The 20,844-nt window shown below is 52.9% G+C and overlaps 1 protein-coding gene across 3 annotated transcripts in view; it reads right to left on the bottom strand.

Annotated features, from left to right (window-relative positions):
• Nucleotides 1-20,844, bottom strand: part of CDH20 (cadherin 20) — a 49,673-nt gene that overhangs the window by 6,540 nt on the left and 22,289 nt on the right. For 2 of the 3 annotated variants that reach the window (XM_038770400.1, XM_038770402.1), the window contains exons 2-9: nt 11,881-12,019; nt 9,708-10,072; nt 8,978-9,272; nt 7,502-7,621; nt 6,743-6,910; nt 4,929-5,116; nt 3,933-4,186; nt 1,212-1,348 (exon numbers count right to left, since the gene is read on the bottom strand). In XM_038770400.1, coding sequence (XP_038626328.1) covers nt 1,212-1,348; nt 3,933-4,186; nt 4,929-5,116; nt 6,743-6,910; nt 7,502-7,621; nt 8,978-9,272; nt 9,708-9,932 — 1,387 coding nt within the window. In that variant the 5' untranslated portion in view covers nt 9,933-10,072; nt 11,881-12,019. Of the gene's footprint in view, nt 1-1,211; nt 1,349-3,932; nt 4,187-4,928; nt 5,117-6,742; nt 6,911-7,501; nt 7,622-8,977; nt 9,273-9,707; nt 10,073-11,880; nt 12,020-13,211; nt 13,291-20,844 lie in introns of those variants that run through there. The other variant, XM_038770401.1, reaches the window with a different exon arrangement.

Here is a 20,844-nt window from a genome sequence, read left to right as displayed (position 1 = left end):
AGCCTTAATCCCCATTTTACAGATGAGGTAACTGAGGCACAGAGGTCCCCGGATCTTCCCTGCGGTGTACACGGGGGTGATGCCAGTTTGACTCTGGGGAAGCTGTGTTGCTGAAAATCACCTGGAGACAGTTTGCGGGCGAACTGGGTGAAAGAGCTTTCTTTTTCTAAATTATCCCCAGAGTTCATATCCTACGGAAGCACACCCCTCTCTCAGAGTTCCTTCCGGACATGAAATCAGGCCACATGCGGGTGTGCCTGGTCCCCAGTGGGGAAATTCATGTTTTAGTGCTGAGATTTAGTGCCTTTTGGGTTCTGATGAATTCCCTGGCTCTGGCCTCCAAATTCCCCTTTCCCCGGACTCACTCTTTCTTCTCTATCCTCCCTCCCAGGGCCTTAGAGAAAATGATGCTGCATACCCTGAGTTCACTGCCACTGGGGTAATTCTGGTTTTGGGGTGGTGAGAGACCAAATAATAGTGGTATAATAATAATAATAATAATAATAATAATAGTATTTATTGAGCACTGTATTAGGCTTGATGCAATGTGCTCAGTGCTTGTCAAGAACAACTCAGAGACCCAATCCCTGCCCACAAAGAGCTTCCACTCAGAACAAGTCCAGGAGTAAGGCTCAGTGAAACTCTGTGAGATCAACCTTTCTCGAACACTCTGGGGTACCTGTCTAGCCGAGACCACCGCCCCCCCATCCTTAGCATCTTTTGCTCATCACACCATATTCTCTTGCGCTTGGATCTGTCCCCTTTGAGTACTTGATAGTCACCCCACCCTCAACCCCACAGCACTTACATCCTTATCTGTCATTTATATATTTATATTAATGCCTGTCTCCTCCTCTGGACTGTAAAAACTCATTGCAGGAAGGAAATATATCTACTAACTCCATTGTACTCTCCAAAGTGTTTAGTGCAGTGCTCTGCACACAGTAAGCACTTGACAAATACTGTTGATTGATTGATTCTCCCAACCCCATGAAGGAGCAAAGCAGAGATGGCCCCCTCCAGGCATCGCCCCTCCCTTCCCAGAATGTGCCCACTTCCCAGTCCGTTCTCCTGTCCAGGAGCCCGGTGGGGGCCACGCGCTCCTGCCAACAATGTGGCACCGGATTCATCACGTGCCAAGGCTCCCGGCTCTGTCCCCTCCATCCCCAGTGACGTAACTGGCGGGAACGTGGTCCGGTTTTCCCACTTACTCATCTCCACCGCCAAGATGGTGAGGTTGTGCCATGGAACCTCTTCCCGATCGAGGGGCCTGGCAGTCATCAGAGCGCCCGTGGTGATGTCTACGTAGAAGAATCTCCCCGGATCACTGCTTCTGTCAATCGAATATCTGCAACACATACATTAGTCACCTGGGGCCTGGCTGCGGATGACTTGTACACCACAGAGAGAGAGAGCTGACCCGGTGGGAATCCTCTGATGCTGAGAAATATCTCGAAAAGTCCACAGCTGCACACTAGAGCCTTGATCTAGCACCAGCTTTCGGGGTGACCGTGAACAGCCTGAAAAATGGGGAGAAGATGAAGCTCGGTACCCACATGGCATCGTGCCCCCCATGTTCCCCTCGCCGCATGCAGGCGTGCAGATTCTGTATTTCTGTCTCTGTTTCTAAGTCTCTGTCGTGTCTTGCTGTCCCTGTGTCTCCGTCTGGGTATATCTTTCTCTACCTCTAAGTGCCACCACACTGTTGGAAAAATGCCGTGGAACCTATCTTTGTCTTTGTGGCTTTTGCTGCCTCCAAGTCTCTGTTTCTCTCTCCCTGTCTCTGTGTTTGGGTCTCTATGACCCGCTTTCTCTCTGTCTCTGGCTCTCTGCCTCACTGTCCGTCTCTGCCTTTCTCAATCGTTTGGCTACCGCCCATGCTCTCACTGCCTGAGCATGAAGAGCCTTAACACACCCATTTCCCACCCACCCACCCACGCACAGGAGAGCCACACTGAAGGCGGTCTGTGTGTCAGACCCCCGAACTCTCAGACCCTCGACTGCGTGGGAGTCCAGAGCCAGGCTGGGCACCCTGTCCCCATGTGATCGGGGAGCCTGTTGGAATTGCTCTTTGGGTCTTTCAAACTACCATCTGTTTTCTTTTGCTAGACCATGGGTTTTTCTTTGAAGGAAAGAACCCACTAATCTACAAAATCTATTCTGTGGTTTAATTGGTAAGCTGGGCTAACATTTTCTTACTTCAAAGGGTGATGTAAGAAATATTACACGTAAAATTTTTGATTGAGGGAGTGGTGGTGTGTATGTGTGTGTGTGTGTGCGCACGCCTTTATCAGCCTTGGAAGAGTATGAAAGGATGTGAAGGACAGAGAAGGTTGCCAAAATAAGCCCACAATGGCTGGTTGCCCATTAAAAGTCAGTACGAGAGGCCACTGGATTGTGGTGGAATACTTGCAAATTCTTAAAAATGGAGGCAGCATGATCAAGTGGAGAGAGCCAAGGGTCAGGAAAGCTGGCTTCCACTCCCGGCTCTGCCACTGGCCCCCTGAGGAACCCGGGGCAAGTCCCATGGCCTCTCTGGACTTGCGTTTCCTCTTCAGTGAAACGGGGGTCAGCTCCTTGCTCTCTCTCCCTCTGAGCTTGGGAGCCCCTGATGAGATGAGGACCGTGTCTGATTCTCTTATATCCTCCACAACACTTTGTGCATGGCAAGTGCCTCACACGTGCCCCAAATCACTTCCCCAAGTGCCGACACAGCAGCACAGCTAGCCCCAGGCTCCTGGAACCTACTTCGACAGGACAGGTAGCCTCACCCTTGGGGCCCTCGTCTAGCCCTGAAAATGCTGCGAGCAGCCAGACCGGGTTGGGGGATTGGAGCCGTTGGGGTGGGTGAACCTGATCCTCACGTGCCCCCTGCCCCGGAGTGGTAGCGGTCCCTGGAGCCGACGACCGGGCCGTACATATCCATCTGAGCCCAACCCACACCGGCTGACATGGCTGGAAGTTTCAATGGGCTAATGGTCCCAGCTACAATGTCTGCTGGGCTCAGAGCCCTGTACTGGTTGCTTACTGTGTGCAAAGGCCTGTCCTGGTGTCTATTTTGTGCAGAGTGCTGGATTGGAGCCTATTTCAGGCAGAGTGCTGTACTAGGCACCTACTATGTGCAGAGTCCTCCGCTAGGCACCTTCTGTCTGCAGAGTGCAATGCTGGGCACCTTCCATGTGCAAAGTGCTGTACCAAGTACCTTCTGTGTGCAGAGTACTATGTTGGACACCTGCTCCTTGCAGAGTGCTGTCGTGGAGCTCTGAAGAGAGTGGAATAGCTGAGGGAGCATGAAGGAGCATGGCCTAATGGAAAGAGCACGGGCCTGGGAATCAGAGGACCTGCGTTCTAATCCTGACCCCCCCCCCCCAACTTGTCTGCCGTGTGACCTTGGGTAAGTCACTTCACTTCTTGGGGTCTCAGTTACCTCATCTATAAAATGGGGATTAAGACCGTAAGCCCCATGTGGGACACGGACTATGTGTCCAACCTGAGGTTTTTTTTGCATCTATTCATTGTAAATAATTGTATTTATTGAGTGCTTACTGTGTGCAGAGCACTGTACTAGTTGCTTGGGACAGTACAACATAATAAATAGACGGATTCCCTGCCCACAACGAGCTACCCCAGTACAGTGCCTGGTCCATAGTAAGCTCTTAACAAATACCATAAAAAGGTGGGAGTTGTGAGGGTGGGAGTGCGAAGGGAGGAAGGCAGCAGCTCTGGGTCAGGAATCAAGGGCAGCGAGCCCGTTGCCAGGTCTCCCCTAGCGTGCTGTTCCGTTTAGTAAAAGTTAGAGGGACTGAGGATGGAAGCAAACAGGAGCTGTCGCAATGGGGAAGGAAGGTTAGGGGAGGTGGAGGGCGGGCAGAGGAGGTGGCAGGGCTCAGTCCGGGAGGCAGACGGGAGGAGGGTGCGATGTGCAGACCGACCGGATGGAATTGTTGGTCACGTCCGGGTCGGCGGCGGACAGGGTCCGAACGGTGGCGCCGATCTCAACGTCCTCGGGCACCTCCACAAAGTAGGTGCCCAGCTCGAAGACGGGAGGCTCGTCGACGTCCTCCACGCTGATGTGCACCGTCGTCGTGTCCTGGAACGGGCCCAGGCTCAGGAAGCGTAGTTCGGAGTGCCGATTGGCCCCCTCCACCTTCAGCGTGTAGCTCCTCTTGCTCTCAAAGCTCAGCGGCTGAAAGGGGCCAGAGGGGCAGCACGGTCGGACGCAAGCCAGGTTGGTCTGTGCCCAGCCCCTCCCTCCTCCCGACCCACAGGCGCGGTCCGGAGGTGCGCAGTCTGGGGTCTGAGCCCCCAGGCTGCGGAGGAAAAGCAGGGGACTAGCCCCCCCTTGCCCGGGCACATTCGGTGCTGGCCAAGTTTTTACCTGAATAGTTGTCCAGATGATTTGGAACCTGCAGCCTAGCGTAGAGAGCATGCGCCGGGCTGCTACCTGGCTGCTGGACTCAAAACTTCTTTGGGACTTCTGGATCCCTATGGATCTTCAAGGTGTAATTTAGGAACTCTGCCTCTTAATTCAGGTGTTCCCGATTGGATGGCCCTGCTCTACTTTAAAATGTGCCCAGTTTTAATTCAGCTATCCAATGGCTCATTCACGTGGTTGGGTCATTGAGCTGCTACCATGATTTCAGTGTCTAAGGAATCAAGTGGGAAAATAACTTTGGGGGGACTTTTACAAGACCCCGAGGAGGGTCCAGCTGTTGTTTAGGGCTCAAAGGGAAATCCTGAGCAAGTTTGGGTGGCAACAGGAAAGGGGGATTTCAGTGATTTCATCTGCACCCTTGCGTGTGTGCCCCCCCCCCGCCCCGCCATCGCCACATGCTTGCATACTCATGTGCACACGCACACTCACATACACAGTCATGTATCAACACCCCAGGGTTGAAAAACTCATTAGGCCCAAGAAGATACACTACCTTCCTTACAGTTATGATGCCGACTTGAAAGTTGGGATCGGTGCTGATGTCGAAGGCATCCAGGCCGTCGCCCTCCAGCAGACTGTATGTCATTTCGGCATTGATTCCTTCGTCCGGGTCTTTGGCGAACACCCGCCCGACCGTGGAGCTGACCGGTGCCGACTCCGACACGCTCATCTGATAATGCTCTGTGGGCACGATTTGCAGGAGGGAAACAAAGACTCAGTGCTGAAAACGACCGGGGGGCAGCCCCTGGAGCCCGAGACCGCCTCTCCCACAGAACCAGTCTCCGAGACGGACCTTTCCTCCCCCGAAAAGGGGGAAACTGTTCAAGGGTAGGACCCGTGCCTCCTCCCTCTCCCATACTCCCCCAAGCATTCAGGACAGTGCTCGGCAGAGGGCAGGCACTTGGCAAACAGCATGGATTGATTAATCCAGTGACCCTTTCAAGCACACGCAAATGATGAGTTACAGCACCCCAGCCAGCTCTGGTGAGCGAGCAACAGATGGGGAATGTGTGAAGGACAGACAGACCTGGACAGGGCCCCCTGCTCTGCACTAAAAGGCAAAATTAGGGTCATTCACAAATAGGCACATGGGAGCGGACAAACATCCTCGTGTTCCTTAACAGTATTCTAGCCGCAGTGCACATTGGAGACCCTTGTGCTCGCGTTACTGAGCAGGTTGTATTCTTGAGGAATGTCGCATTCCTGAAGATCTTTTTTATTTTTAAATGGGATTTGCGGAGCGCTTACGATGTGACAGGCACTGTACTGAGGTAGGTGCAAGATAGTTTGAACACAGTCTCGTTCCTCCAAAGGGTCACAGTCTAAACCCCCATTTTACAGATGAGGTAACGGAGGCACAGGGAATTTAATAATAATAATAATAATGGTATTTGTTAAGCGCTTACCATGTGCAAAGCACTGTTCTAATTTAAGTGACTTGCCCAAGCAGACAGGTGGGGGAGCTGGGATTAGAACTGAGGTCCTCTGATTCTCAGATATGCTCTTTCTGCTAGACCACACTGCTTCTCATGTTACGGCTATCCCATTAATGGTTCTCAATCAATCAATCAATCAATCAATCATATTTATTGGGAGCTTACTGTGTGCAGAGCACTGTACTAAGCACTTGGGAAGTACAAGTTGGCAACATATAGAGACAGTCCCTACCTAACAGTGGGCTCACAGTCTAGAAGGGGGAGACAGAGAACAAAACCAAACATACTAACAAAATAAAATAAATAGAATAGATATGTACAAGCAAAATAAATGAATAAATAAATAAATAGATAGAGTAATAAATATGTACAAACTGCGGGGAAGGGAAGGAGGTAAGATGGGGGGGATGGAGAGGGGGACGAGGGGGAGAGGAAGGAAGGGGCTCAGTGTGGGAAGGCCTCCTGGAGGAGGTGAGCTCTTAGTAATAATAATAATAATAATGGTATTTATTAAGGGCTTACTATGTGCAAAGCACTGTTCTAAGCGCTGAAGCACTGTTCTAGTAGGGCCTTGAAGGGAGGAAGAGAGCTAGCTTGGCGGATGGGCAGAGGGAGGGCATTCTCAAGTCTTGATTGAATACACACACATGTGCCCAACCATTTCTCCTGGCCCCAAATCTACCTGGGTCTTTGTAGAGGTAAAAATTCTACCAGAACAGACTCATGCTGTGGGAAGAGCATCCCCTAATATCCTTCAGTGACAGAGCCAGATTGTGAAATGAAAACACACACTGCAGGAGAACTGTTTGACTACATCTATGCTGCCCCTGTGGAGACACACACACACGCGCGCACACACACGGAGACATACTCTGAGGGAATCGGGGCGGGTTGTCGTTGACATCAGAGAGAGAGATGTTGACGGTGACAGTCCCAGCCAGCCCTCCGAGCTGACCCCCCATGTCCTTGGCCTGGATGATCACTTCGTAGCTCTCCTTTGCCTCTCTGTCCATATTCATCAGCGCAGTCCTAATCAAGCCTGCATGATGGAGAAATTGGGGTTCCTTTTCTAAACAGGCCCCAGCAGCCTCCTCCTGCCCCAATCCTTGCGGATGGCCCTTCCCTCTCTCCCGCCCGTGAGAAACAGCACCCTCAGCGAGGGCTGGGCCTGGCCGAAGTGGGGCCACCTGAGTCCTCCTCCTCCTCCTCTTCGTCCCCCTCCTTCTCTTAATCCTCCCCCCAACCCTCATTGCCTTGTAAGGCGAATGTCTGCCTCCTCCCTCCTCCTTCATCCTCCTCCCTACAGCGCATGTATTTCATCATTATGTCCAGCCAGGAGGGAGCCACGCAAGCCCGCCTGGTCTGTAGATGGAGAGATTGTAGGGTGTCTACTTTGAAGACTCCATTCTTTCCTCTGGGGACGGTGAGCCCAGAGATTACTTGGCTCCAGGGATTCCATCTGTGGGTGCCAAGCTGCTCTCTCGCTTCCTCCGGGAAACCCATCTCCGTGCTCTATGGACCCCGGTCCCACAGTCCTACCGGCGAGGGGGCTGGAGCCGGGATTTCCAATGGCCATGAGATATTGGGACTGGATGGGACCTTTCCTGAGACTCCCGGGTCGAATCTGTACCTGTTTTGGAATCCACAGAAAAGTAGGGCTGACCCTGAAGGATACTGTATACCACCCTGGCGCTGCTCCCGTAGCTTGGGTCATCGGCATCGGTGGCCGTCACCTGGATAACAGAGGTTCCTGAGAGAACGGGGAAACGGCGTCACACCTGGAGAGATGATGGGACCGGCCCAGCCCGGCCTAACCCGGACTCGATGCAAGACATTGTGGGGGTCATATTGTGTAGGGCAGGGAGGAGGGGAAGGTGTCCATTTTTTTGATATCTGAGGCTCCCTCTGTAATTCGTTAGTGGTCGAGAACCAGACAGACACCATGCAGTCTCCCTGCGGCACACGGGATGGAAGCGCCTTCGAGTGCCTCCTGTTCTTTGGCGACTGTAAGCTTATTCTAGGCAAGGAACACGTCCGCTAATTGTGTTGCATTGTACGGTCCGAAGAATTTAATACAGTGCTCTGCTCATAGTAAGCGCTCAATAAGTACCATCGATGGATTGATTGATTGCCATAAGTGGGTCCCTGATTGGCAGCACAGTGTCTTGGGGAGGGAGGAAGAGACGTTTGGCCCTTGTGAAGATCAGAAACCTTTTTTACCCTGAAAAACCGGTGTGTAGTAAACACCACTTTCTCACCCTCATCTCCACATTTTGGTGCAGGGAATGGTGGGGCACGTCTGCGTGCAGTGTAGACACATAAGTTCACACCTGTTGCTCTTTGGGGTGGGTGCAATGGGCAGGTAACCCTCAAGGATGGGACTTTCTTATTCCTCTTAGACAAGGGGAAGGTAGAGTTTGGGTTTCTTCAGTTAGATGTTTTTATTGAGTGCTTACTATTGGCAGGACACTGTCCTGAGTGCCAGCCGGGTGCAGGGCACCATGCTGAGTGCTTATTAACTGTGTGCAGGCCATCATATTGGATACTTACTGTGGGCAGGGCACTATATTGGATTCTTACTGTCTGCAGGGAACTGTTCTGGGCACCTACTGCATGCAGAGCATAGCGCTAAACTCGGGAGAAAACCAGACGGGTAGAATAGACAGTCCCTGCCCGCAAAAGGCTTACAGTCACCTTTCTGAACTACGCAGTGAACTCTCTCTCTTGAACTCTCTCTCTTTCTCTCCACCCCCTACCTTCTCCCCATCCTTCCCTCCCTCCTTCCCTTCCGCAATCTGAGGGCCAGGGAGAGAAAGGCACTTCTGAGTACAGGCTAAGTGGTTCATGTGTGCTTTGTGCCCGGCCCGTGCCCTGCCACCACCACCAATGCTGCCTCCCTCTGAAAGCTGAACCGAGCGGCCGCACTCGGCACCGCCCCGGTCCCAGCCTCAGGCACAGAGAGAGCTGCCGGCCCACCCCCAGGGCCTACTGGGTGGGCCTTCCTCTGGTCCCCAGGTTTTCACCAGGCAGCACCTGCCCATCCGTTTCGATCCTGGAAAACCCATCCCGGCCCCCGCCACCCTCTTCCGGCCCCGACCATGCTTACCCACGGGAGACATCTCGGCCACGGTGGCCGCATAAGGCCCGTCCGGGAACCTGGGCTCATTGTCGTTGATGTCTTGGATTTTGATGACGAACTCGGACTCTGGCTCCATGGGCCGCCCCGTCCGCCTGTCCAGCGCCTGGGCCCTCAGGGTGTACTGTGGCCTTTCCTCCCGGTCCAGCCTCTGAGTGGCGTGGATGTCCCCGGTGGCATCGTCGATGGTGAACACGGCTCCCGCTCCCTCTCCCGACAGGATGTACCTGATGGAGCCGTCACCCCTGTCCATGTCTGAGTGCAGCTGCGGAGAGGGGCAGAGGACGGCCCTGCGTGTGACCCCCGTGGGCGATAGGCAGGTTCTCGGGGTTTCGGGCTCCTCCCCACGCGGGAGACAGAGGGAAGGAGACAATGAGCTGATAGGGCTCCCGCATAAAGGCCTGCTGACCTTGTAATCGCAACTTCAGAGTGAACCAGATCAAGCTAAGAGAAGTGCCTTTAGGTCTTACTTCTCTTAAGAGCATCCCCCCTGGGGTCATGGGGTGACCCAGAAACATTTCTCACTAGGGTGGCATCGGTGGCTGCTGCCAAGCCCTCTCCTGAATTCAGGAGCTGAGAGGGGCAGGGTTCACCGAAGAGACGGTCTCCTCCAGCCAGGGCCATACCCCATGCCCACCCGCACACCCACAACTACTCGCACCCACCCACACGATACACTGGAGGGCTGGGGGGACCTTACCTTACCGACGTACAGCGGCTCTGTCCCCGTATATTCCTCCAAAACAAAGAACTGGTTCCAAACCCAGCTTCTCTTGGCTCGCGGGTGGGGCCCGTCGGCAGAGGGGCCCTCGGGGGTCCCTAGTGAGGCAGCGGGTGGGCCGGGCCGGACCACGGTGCTCGGTTCCAGCAGCCCACAGACGTACAAGCTGACCCCCAGTCCCAGCCAGCGCTGTACTCCGCTCATCCTAGCTCCGATGGGTCCGGCCGGCCCGGCCCGGCCCGGCTCCAGCACCCCTCAGGCCCCCGGCGCCCGGGCACGCCCCGGAGTGGATGTGGCTCATGGGGACGCCAAGCCCCGGCACTGATGGCTTCCGGGGACCAGCTCTGTAAGGGAGGAAAACACAGCGAGATGACTGCCAGCGGGAAAACTGTCGAGCTCAAGCGATCAGTTGATCATTTGGTCGGTCAATCAATCAGAGGCATTTATAAAGCACTGATTGTGTGCAGAGCACTGTACTCAGCACTTGGGAGAGCCTGGGCTGATCTGTGATATGTACTATGGGCTCAAAGTGGGGCTTCCCCCGTGGCCTGCGGTTTTCATGGTCGGTCTGGAGTTCTCTGCTGTCTTCCCCAGTGGAAAGCGCTCGTCGCTGGAACTTTGCTGGGCACTGTACCCGCTCAATTCATTGGTCTCCCCGAATAGAGATGGAGCTCTTTGCGGGCAGGAACGTGACACTTGTTCATTCTGTACTGCTCAAATGCCTAGCACACTGCACTGCCCCAAGAAGATGCTCAGTAAAGTGACCATTACTACTCCCCATCAACACGGGCACTGAATTTTTGATGAGAATTTGTTGTGCCCAACGCAGTGCTATTTTTAACCCGCATACCACAGTGGGCGGGTTCCTTCTTGACCTCTCTGTCATAATGGACAGAGCTCAAAAGGCCAAGGGAGATTTCCAGTGCTCCCAGGCTCCTCTGTGAGGGATGGCAGCAGCGAGGACCCAGCCCCCAGAGGAGGAGGGAACAGTGTCTGGGTGGGATCTGCTGCTGAGGTTGGGGTGGGCGCCAGGAGCCACACTGACCAGTCCTTTACAGACTGAAGTTGAAATATCTTCATAATTGGTACAAGTGAGCCTTTAATTGGATGATTTTTCCAGAAATTAGCAGTTCTCTCCAAATAGAAGATAAATTATTTTGTGTGATTTCAGTGTTGTTCTTTAAAAGAAAGGCCTGAAGGCACAGCCTTTCTTTAAAGAACATCAGCAGCAGCTGCCACTGCCACTGCCATGTAAGCATCCTTTGGACTAATGCGTCCACCCCAGTTGGAATACGTCAGAACCAGTGGACGTCAGAGTTACATTATCATCAGAGTTTCTGTCTTTTCCCCCCAGTCTGGGTAGGGCGAGTGAGAGCTGGGAAATGGACAAAGGTGGGGGAAGGTGGATGAGCTGGGAATTTTGGTTCTTGAATCACTGCCCAGGGCGGGGCAGCTTTTCCTCTTAGAATGGTCCTTTGTCCCAAGCTGAAAGTTCATGTCAGCACCACTGAGGTGTGCTAATAATGATGGTAGTCATCATCGTCACCAGCGTGGCATTTGTTCAGCGCTTACTACATGCCAGGCACTGTGCTAAGCCCTGGAGTGGATACAAGATACCCAGATCAAATCTGCCTCTGACCGCAGTCTCAGAGGGAGGGAGAACAGGTATTGACTCTCCTTTTTACAGATGAGGTACCTGATGCCCAGAGAAGTGAAACGACTTGCCCAAGTCATATGGGAGGCCAACGATGGAACTGAAATTAGAACCCAGGTTCTCTGACTCCCGGTTCTGGGCCCTTTCTGCTCCGACCCACTGCTCGGTGCAGTCCACTCTGTGGCCTGTCTACCCCTCAGCGAGGTGACCCCTCTCAAACCGAACGTCGGGGCAGACGGTCAGGACTGACCGACTGGCTGGCCCGCCTCTGGAGCAGACATCTCCCAGAACCCCACAGACCTCTGGGTCAGTGAATGCCTGCATTACAGGTCGACCGGCGTATCGCGCTTTCCGTCACCTGTCATTTAGAAGGGCAGCCCCTGTGCCGGCCCCGCAGTCTGTCCATGGGGCACAGTTCAGCTCTCTTCTGCATTTCACAATCCTCTCCCGAGGGGAAAGAGGAAAGCCATTGGGTAAGCAAAAGGTTTTGCAACTTACCTTCCTCTGGGTCCTGGGTCGGACACAGCCCTTCCCTTCCCCCGAACTTGTCACCCAAGCCGGGGAGTTGGGCGCATGGAGTCTGGCCTTCTTCTGGTACTGACCTCTGGCCACTGGCTATTTATTCATTCAGCCGGATCTGTGGGAAGCGTAGAAAGGGCATGGTTTCAGGCACCACTTTCCCCGGAGGGAATTTCCGGGGGAAGTGTGGGCGGGGGGGTCACCAACTCGGCCGGGCCGTCGAGCCCAGGGAAGGCTTGACGTGTTGGGGGTGGTGAACCGTCCCACAGCGCACACGACCATGGCCAGGGCCCACGTTGAACGCTTGCCTGCGGATTCTTTCCTTGCGCTTAGTACAGGGTTCTGCACACACAGTAGGCACTTAATAATCACCACCACTGCCTCTACCCAGAGGTGATCAGGACCAGCAAAGCCTCTGAGGGAGCAGCACCTGTCCCCCACTGACATGGAAGGCTCTGGGAGGGGGTGGTGTCTGGCAACATGCCCCAGGGGACATCTTCTCTGGGGTGAGCCCCCTCCAGTGGCACTCCTACCTCTGCCCCAGATTTTTCAGGAGTCTTTGAATTTTTTTGACTGGTCAGTGGGTTGGCAGCTTGGAGTTTCCAGGGGCAGGCAGTCAATGTCCACCTTAGGGCCTGGTAACCCCAGGACCGGCACCAACGCTTCTATGCTCCTGCTCGCGGTGGCCCAAGGTGGGCAGCGACACTGACCTGACCTAGCCAACCTCATCATCACTACCCCCGGTCGCCCCACTGCCTCTCTGTTGAGTCGGCCCAGCGGAGCCCAGGCCCACCACCTCCCACCTGCATTGTGAAGCAGGGCATGCCTCTCCGACCCCCTGGGCGTCCCCTTTATTTCCCAAACATTTCTCGTCCTCTCTCATCGGACAATGAGAGAGGACAATGTGAGCCCACTGTTGGGTAGGGACTGTTTCTATATGTTGCCAAATTGTACTTCCCAAGCGCTTAGTACAGTGCTCTGCACACAGTAAGCGCTTAATAAATACGATTGATGATGATGACAATCGGTGGGAAGGGGCAAGACCAATCTGCTTTCCATGTTGTGTTTCCTTGGCTTCTGTGATGGGGAGTGGCTGCTTCTCAACTAAGTTCCAGGATCAACGTCCCCTCCTCTTCCCCTCCACCAAGAAATGGGACTCAAAGGGGTTTTCCATCTAAGTCAACGCCTGTCTTTGAGATGCACCGTCTCCTGGGCGGGGCGGGCCGGGTGGTCGTGGGGAGTGTTGGCTGGCCCATGTTGTCTGGCCTGTCACTAGAACGGGGTTGCCCGGAGACCGGAACAATCACTACCTTGCATCTTCCGAAGCTGGGTGGCAGCCGAGGCTACTGTGGCAGTGAGGAAAGGGCCCCGTGGGGTAGACTTGAAAGCCGTTTCCCCCCCGGCTTGCGAACAGAGGAAAAGAAATTATTAAGAAAAAGCTCCCCTTGTCACTGTGCTCCGAAGCCACCACATGCCAATTGAGCAGGAACTGCTTTTTCAGCTATTTTTTAAGTAACCTCATTCTTTTTTCATAATAACGTAATATATTTCCTTCACCTTTTGACTAGTACTGAGGCTTTTTAATAAAGTTACGGGCTTGTTTCAGAGGAAATGCACTTTAAAATGCATCTTGGTGGTATTTCATCCCAACGGTTTCATTTGGGCTGAATTAATGCAGAATCCCACTCTGCTAAAGAGGAGGGAGGGAAAGAGGCAGGGGGAGGCAGGGAAGAGGGTGAGGAAGAGACAAGGGAGAGGAGGAAAAAAAGGGGAAGCAGTGTGGCCTAGGGGCTACAGCAAGGGCTTGGGGGTCAGAGGACCTGAATTCTAATTCCAGCTCTGCCTCTTGGCTTTTATGTGACCTTGGGCAAGTCACTTCACTTCACTGGGTCTCAGTTACCTCATCTGTAAAATGGGGTTTAAGACTGTGAACCCTACATTGGACATGGACTCTGTCCAACTTGGGAATCTTGTATCTAGCCCAGCACTTAATATAGTGTCTGGCACATAGTATGCACTTAACGGATACTATTTAAAAAAAAAAAAAGGAAGAAGAGACGGGGAGAGAGACGAGAGATGGAAGGGAAACTGAAGCCTAGTGTTCAAAGATGAAGCCCTCTACCCATGACGAGGCAATATGAAGTAACTGGGGAATAACGGTGGAATTTAGTGGGGGGATTCATGGATTGATGATGGATTGATGATGAATTGAGGGGATGAGAGGATGAGGCAGCGGGGAGACGCACTAACTTCAGCCCCGGGGAGTCAGCCCCCACTAAACGCCACCGTTATTCCCCAGTTACTTCAACGGCAAGGAAAGGTGGGGTGGATCGATTTCAGGGGAGGTCGGGGGCTGTGCCGTGCGCCTGCCACCATCCCGCCGACAATACTGTCTGACCGCCCCCACCCTCACCCCCAAGTGTAGTATGGTCACCCCCATCCCCAGAAAGCATGGTGCGGCTGCCACACGTGTATCAGGACTTTTTAATTCAGTACCGTCGGTTGTGACTGTCAGACACGCTAGACACACTCATGGTGTCTTAGAATCCAGCCCCAAAGACAGTCTGAGCAGTGTGTTGCTTTTGGCTCCAAAGTGAAAAAAGTCCTGATCTGGGCAGAATGGTCATGTCGCAGGGGATTGCAAAGGGCTTCTCTTCTCTGTCTTTCTGTGGTAGGATAAATTCATCTCACTAAAAGTCACCTTTATGCTTCCTAATTATCAACACCAAGGCGGCATTCTGTATTTCACTTTTATGTGGACAGGCGTTCATTTTAATGAAAGACAAGACTCCCTGCAGAGGCTCAATAAGGTCACTACCTGTTTGGGTGGTAGAGGTGGCATCAGGGCCCCCCAGGGCCCCCACGCTGTTTCCACTAAACCATGCTGGCTCCCCAGCCAAAAGTACTTCTTGAGCCCTTACTGTATGCAGAGCACTGTACCAAGCACTTGAGAAAGAACACGAGAGTCAGAAGACATGGCCGGGGCCCTCAAGGAGGCAGAAAGCTAGATGCTGGAAGAGGACGCCAAGGTGCAGGTCCTCTGTCTGACCTGATTGTCTTGTGTCTAAGTGCTTAATACGGTGCTTGGCGCATAAAGACGGCATAACAAATACCGTTATTTTTCCTGAGGTTTTTGTTATCATCATCATTATTATTATCACAGTGGGGCCCTGCTCTGGTCAGACACTGTCATGCAGCAGGACCAGGAAGAGCCCGGGGGAGGGGCATCTGGGGCTTCACGGGTACAGGAGAGGGGCTTTCATTCTGCCTTGCCCATTTTTCCCCTCTGCTCCTGTTCCCTCCTCAGGACCCTGGCCCCTTTCCCCCCGCCTCCTCCACGGGATCGAGGCCATTGGGGGCTCTGCTCCTGCAGGGATCTCCAGCCCTCCTCCACCATCCGGACGGGATCTGAATGGTCACCGGCACATTGGCATCGCCATGCCCCTCTAGACCATAAGCTTGTTGTGGGCAGGGAATGTGCCTGTTACATTGTTATGTCTTACTCTCCCAAGCACTTAGTACTGTGCTCTGTACACAGTAAGTACTCAATAAATACAATTAACTGACTGACTTCTAGACTGTGAGCCCACTGTTGGGTAGGGACGGTCTCTATATGTTGCCAACTTGTACTTCCCAAGCACTTAGTACAGTGCTCTGCACATAGTAAGCGCTCAATAAATACGATTGATTGATTGATTGATTGATTGACCAAGAAGCAAGATCAATGCTTCTTTCCTCCCCAAGGCAGCCAGCCATCCTGGGCCAGTCCCGGCCATCCACAGCATTTGCTCGCGACTATCTGCCTCCCAACTGCCAACTTCTGCCTGGGAGGTGGGTGGGTTGGGAGGGTGGGGTCCGACCCGCTCCAGATCAGTGCAGAAACCTGCTTCCCATCTCAGATTCAGATGACCTCAGGGATATGGGGGCAACAGGGGGAGGGATGGAAGAAGTGGGGAAAAGAGGGTCAGCACTAGGTATAGAAACTCAGAACCTCAGTTCCAAGTCCAGCTCCTGCCCCTGGCCGGCCAGTTGCCCATCTGGGGGCTACGGCCCAGGCCGAGCTGGTGGCTGGCATTTCGATGTTGCCCTAGGGTGGGAGGGGAAGCAGGCTGAGGGCAGCAGATGCTCAGACGAAGACTTGCTGTCCTTTACCTAGAGGAGTTGCCGCCAGGGACGAGGTTTGGAGCTGGAGGTCCTTGTCCAATCTCAGCACCGGGGGTGGGTGCGGGAATTCCCACCGGGTTGTCATTGCTAGTGATGGAAGGTGGGGGTGTTGAGGGAGGGGGGGGAGAGGGGCCGGAGAGGCAGCGTCCGGGCCGCGTTCAGGAAGTGGGATGAACCTACAGCTGCCCCACCGGCATTTGCCCGAATCGCTTCAGGAGGTGACATCGTGCTTTGGATCGGCCTCAGTCAGGAGTTTCTGCCCCGCTCTGAAGGAGATTCAAGGGCAGAAGCCAAAGCCCAAGCCCCCAGCCTGGCTCCTGTTTGCCAGTTAGGCTCCCGGGGAGCCTGTTAACATCTTCTAGACTGTGAGCCCACTGTTGGGTAGGGACCGTCTCTATATGTTGCCAACTTGGACTTCCCAAGCGCTTAGGACAGTGCTCTGCACACAGTAAGCGCTCAATAAATACGATTGAATGAATGAATCTTCAGGACATGAGGAGCCCATTGGCTGGGTGACAGAACAAAACGGTGCAGCAGTGGGCAGGAGGATTGCTAGTGGGGCCTAGTGCTTGGGCAGGGCGGTGGGGCCTCGTGGGAAGAGCAAGGGGCCAGGAGCCAGGAACCCCGGCCTGCTGAGTGCTCTCGGGCAGATCATTCAATCTCTCTGGGCCTCAGTTTCCTCCTCTGTAAAATGTGGACACTATGGCCACCTCCTAGGGATGTTGTGAGAATAAGATGAGATGATGGAGGAGAAGGCGCTTTGGGAAGACCAAATCTAAGGGCGGTAGAATGCAGGAAAGCTGTACTCAATGATAGGCCGAGAGTCTAAAGAACTCACTAGAGCAGCCAAAGGCCTCCCTTCAGGAAGGAGTTTAGGTGCCATTAAGGGTCACGTTTGTTGTCGGCATCTGGCCCTCTGGCTAGCAGAAGGTCAGATGAGGAAGAAGCCAGCGACAGTGCCGACAACCTCTTCAGTGGATGCAAGGATGGACCTAGGGCTCCTCTCTTCCCTTCATCTCTTCCCCCTTCCTCTCTGTCAATGAACCAATGGTATTTATTGTGTGCTTACTGTGTGTAGAGCGCTGTAGTAAGCACTTGGGAAAGTACTATATAACGGAGTTGGAAGACACGTTTTCTGCCCACAATGAGCTAGTGCTGTCTCTTTCTCTCTCTCTCTGTCTCTCTTTGTCTTTTTTTTCTCTCTCTCTGCTCAGGATTTCCCCTTTGGTCAGTATTCTTTCAATTATGGTTTAGAAGCCAACCAATTCCTTTTAATTAAAGTGTTGGCCTGGGAGCTTCCAGTGAAGTTATGCCAAAGGATTTGCTACAATTTCCTCTGTTTAATGATTTTCCCATTTTGACTAGTGGGAGAATTAGTTCATAAATCCTCCTGAAGGAGAGGCTCTTGAAAAAGGGCATTTTGTGGCTGGGATCTTGTCAGGTGCCTGTGTGAAACAGAAATATGCCGCATCCCTACTATACTCCAGCCCACACACTTGACTCCTCTAATGCTAACCTTCTCACTGTACCTCCATCTCGTCTATCTCACCGCCGACCTCTCTCCCACATTTTTCCCTCTGGCCTGGAATGCCTTCCTCCTCATATCTGATAGACAATCACCCTCCCCGCTTTAAAGCCTTATTGAAGGCACATCTCCTCCAAGAGGCCTTCCCCGACTAAGCCCTCCTTTTCTCTTCTCTCACTCCCTCCCGTATCACCCTGACTTGCTCCCTTTATTCACCCTCTCCAGCCCCAGGGCACTTATGTACATATCTGTAATTTATTTACATTAATGCCTGTCTCCCCATCTAGACTGTAAGCTCACTGTAATCAGGGAATGTATCTGTTTATTGTTATATCATACTCTCTCCAAGCACTTTAGTACAGTGCTGTGCACATAGTGAGCACCCAATAAATACAACTGACTGACATTGGAATCCAGCAGCAAACTCACTGTGGGAGGAAATTTGGTGAAAAGGATGGGGGAAGACATCAACAGTTTCCTTTAAGATTTAATTAGTGGCCTGTGCTATGGCGTCTGGGTTCCAGTACCATCGCTCAAACGCAGAATGCACTCACATGCATACTCACTCCTGGGCTCCATGACCTCTGCTCAAAGGCATTATACACTCACGTGTACACACCCCTCCACACATTCCTAGGCTCCACAACCACCGCTCAAACGCAGTATACACTCCCATCTACACACTCCTAGGCTCCAAGGCTTAGGGTAGGCTCCAAGACCACTGCGAAAAAGCCATGCACACGTGTGTCTTCGTTCCTAGGATCCAGGTCCCAATTCTTCGGGGAATGTTTTTCCACTTTGAGGACCGCTCGCACGTCCTCTTTCCTTTGGCCCTTCCATTCCTTTCCAGTCACCTGGGCATTTCAGTGGGCTGAAGCCCAGTCACCCCCGGGTGGACGTGGAAAGTGATGAGAGATTAAATTCAAGCCTGGTTCATCAAGTTACTGGTTTTCAGGCCCAGTCTAGGCCCAGTAGAGTGAAGGTGGGGTAGGGGGTGTAAGAAGTCCACTCCCCCAAGGTTGTGTGCTCTCTCTCTCTCTCTCGCTCTCACTCTCTCCTTCTCCCTCTTTCTTTCCTCCCCCCACACCCTATCGTCACCTGCAGTCATCACACAGATAGTTGAAGAGGAGTCGGCGGGGATGGAAGTTTGCCTTCTCCCCAGGCATTTGAGGGCTATACCCAGAGAGCTCTCCCAAGTACTACCTGTCCTTCCCCGGCAACGGGATCCAGCTCTGGGATGGCTCCCAGCTCCTCACCCTGATCTTTTCTGGGGAGCCAGGTGGTTGGCAGCAGCCTCCTCACAAATCCCTGGAATGGATTTTTGTCTGTCCACAGGTGCCTTAATTTGGCTGAGGGTCAGATCAGGCAGACACAACGTGCTCCTCTGCGAGCTGCCCACCGCATACACGACCTGGGAGTCTACGAACGTCAGCACCATCTTCAGCGTCGTCGTCCTCCTCGCCGCTGTCGTTGGCATCACGGTGTGTGGGGCACCTGGTAAGTGCAGAAGCATTTGCTTGTAGAAATGTGTCATCGTCTCTGTCATTGTCATCCCAGCGTATGGGGTGCCCAGGAATCTCAGGAGAATTTACATGTGGAGACGTTGTCATCATCATCACGGTGCATGGGGCGCCCAGTAAGTTTGGGAGCATTTCATTGTGGAAACGAGTTTTCCCTGGCCCAGGGTTCCTGTTTCTGCAGAGTCCAGCCCAGCCCTGTCTGTTCTTTGCGGACTCGAGTTGGGAACAGTTAGGCGAGGAGGCAGAGAACGTGGCAGTCCATTCTGCATAGGAGATCAAGGCCCTGCCTGCATGGCACAGTTAAGAGCTAACTGAAACCGGTCGTGTGGGTGGCGGATACAGTGAATTCAGACTGACCGAATTAAGCCAGGACTCCAGTGGCTTTAACTGGTGTTTAACATTGACTCTGTTTCCATTTCCCACATGAGTGTTAGAACCGCTCTGCTCGGTTCAACCATGTCCCTTCCCGAGGAACCAAAGGTGGCAGTGGGCGCTGGTGATGCCAGTTACCCAGGGGCAGTTTTGAGCCCACCAGGAACGGCACTGCGGAGGGAAACATTGACCACCTTTGAGAACTGGAGCCCAGGGTTGCGACTCTGAAGACAGAGTCTGGGAGAGCAGAGGGAATGAACACAGTTGTGTCTGCACTTTCGCTTCTCTGATCTCATGGGGGTTACGTTTCTGACAAAATTGGGCTGAGGAAGGTTCCCGGGACCGTACATACAACTTGACCGACACTGCATAGGTGCACACAACACTTCATCTGGCATCATATTACTTTCCATCCAGACACACGCATGTGGTCAGAAGAACTGGGTGCCAAACACTGTGCTCTGTGCTGGGGTAGATTCAAGATCATCCATTCATTAATTCATTCAGTCGTATTTATTGAGCGCTTACTGTGTGCAGAGCACTGTACTAAGTGCTTGGGAGTGTACAACAATAAACAGACACATTCTCTGCCAATAATGAGCTTACAGTCTACAGGTGGGGAGACAGACATTAATATACTAAATAAATCACAGATACGTACATAAGTGCTGTGGGCTGCAAATATGGAAAAACAAAGGGAGCAAGTCAGAGTGACACAGAAGGGAGTGGGAGAAGAGAAAGGAGAGCTTAGTCAGGGAAGGCCTCCTGAAGGAGATGTGCCTCCAATAAAGCTTTGAAGGACCGGAGAGTAATTGTCTCTCCCAAATTTTTGGAGGGAGGTGTTCCAGGCCAGATGCAGGACGTGGGCGAGGGGTTGGTGGCCAGATAGGTGAGATTGAGGCACTGTGAGAAGGTTAGCATTAGATAATCACATCACGCACAATCCCTGTCCCTCATGGGACCTGCAATCTACTCCTGTTTGATGATTGAGGAGGTTGAGGCCCAGAGAGATGAAGTCACTTTCCCCAGATCACCCAGCCAGCCTGTGGCAGAACTGGGACGAGATCTTGGATCTCCTGGCTCCCAGCCCCGTGCTTTTTCCATTAGTTTAAACTCCTAAGAACATTCCTTAACTCCCTACAGTATAAAATAATAATACTGATAATAATGGTATCTGTTAAGTCCTTACTATGTGCCAAGCACTGTACTAAGCACTGGGGTAGATACATGATAACCAAGTCCCACAGGGGGCTTACAATGTAAGTAGGAGGGACAACAGGTTTTGAATCCCCATTTTGAAGACTATATGCAATGAGTGCTCTGTACATACCACCCCTGATGCCATCTGTGGTGTGTTCTGCC

Source organism: Tachyglossus aculeatus, chromosome X3, assembly GCF_015852505.1.
Source record: "Tachyglossus aculeatus isolate mTacAcu1 chromosome X3, mTacAcu1.pri, whole genome shotgun sequence".
Classification (NCBI taxonomy): domain Eukaryota; kingdom Metazoa; phylum Chordata; class Mammalia; order Monotremata; family Tachyglossidae; genus Tachyglossus; species Tachyglossus aculeatus.
This window is presented reverse-complemented; position numbering and strand designations above follow the sequence as displayed.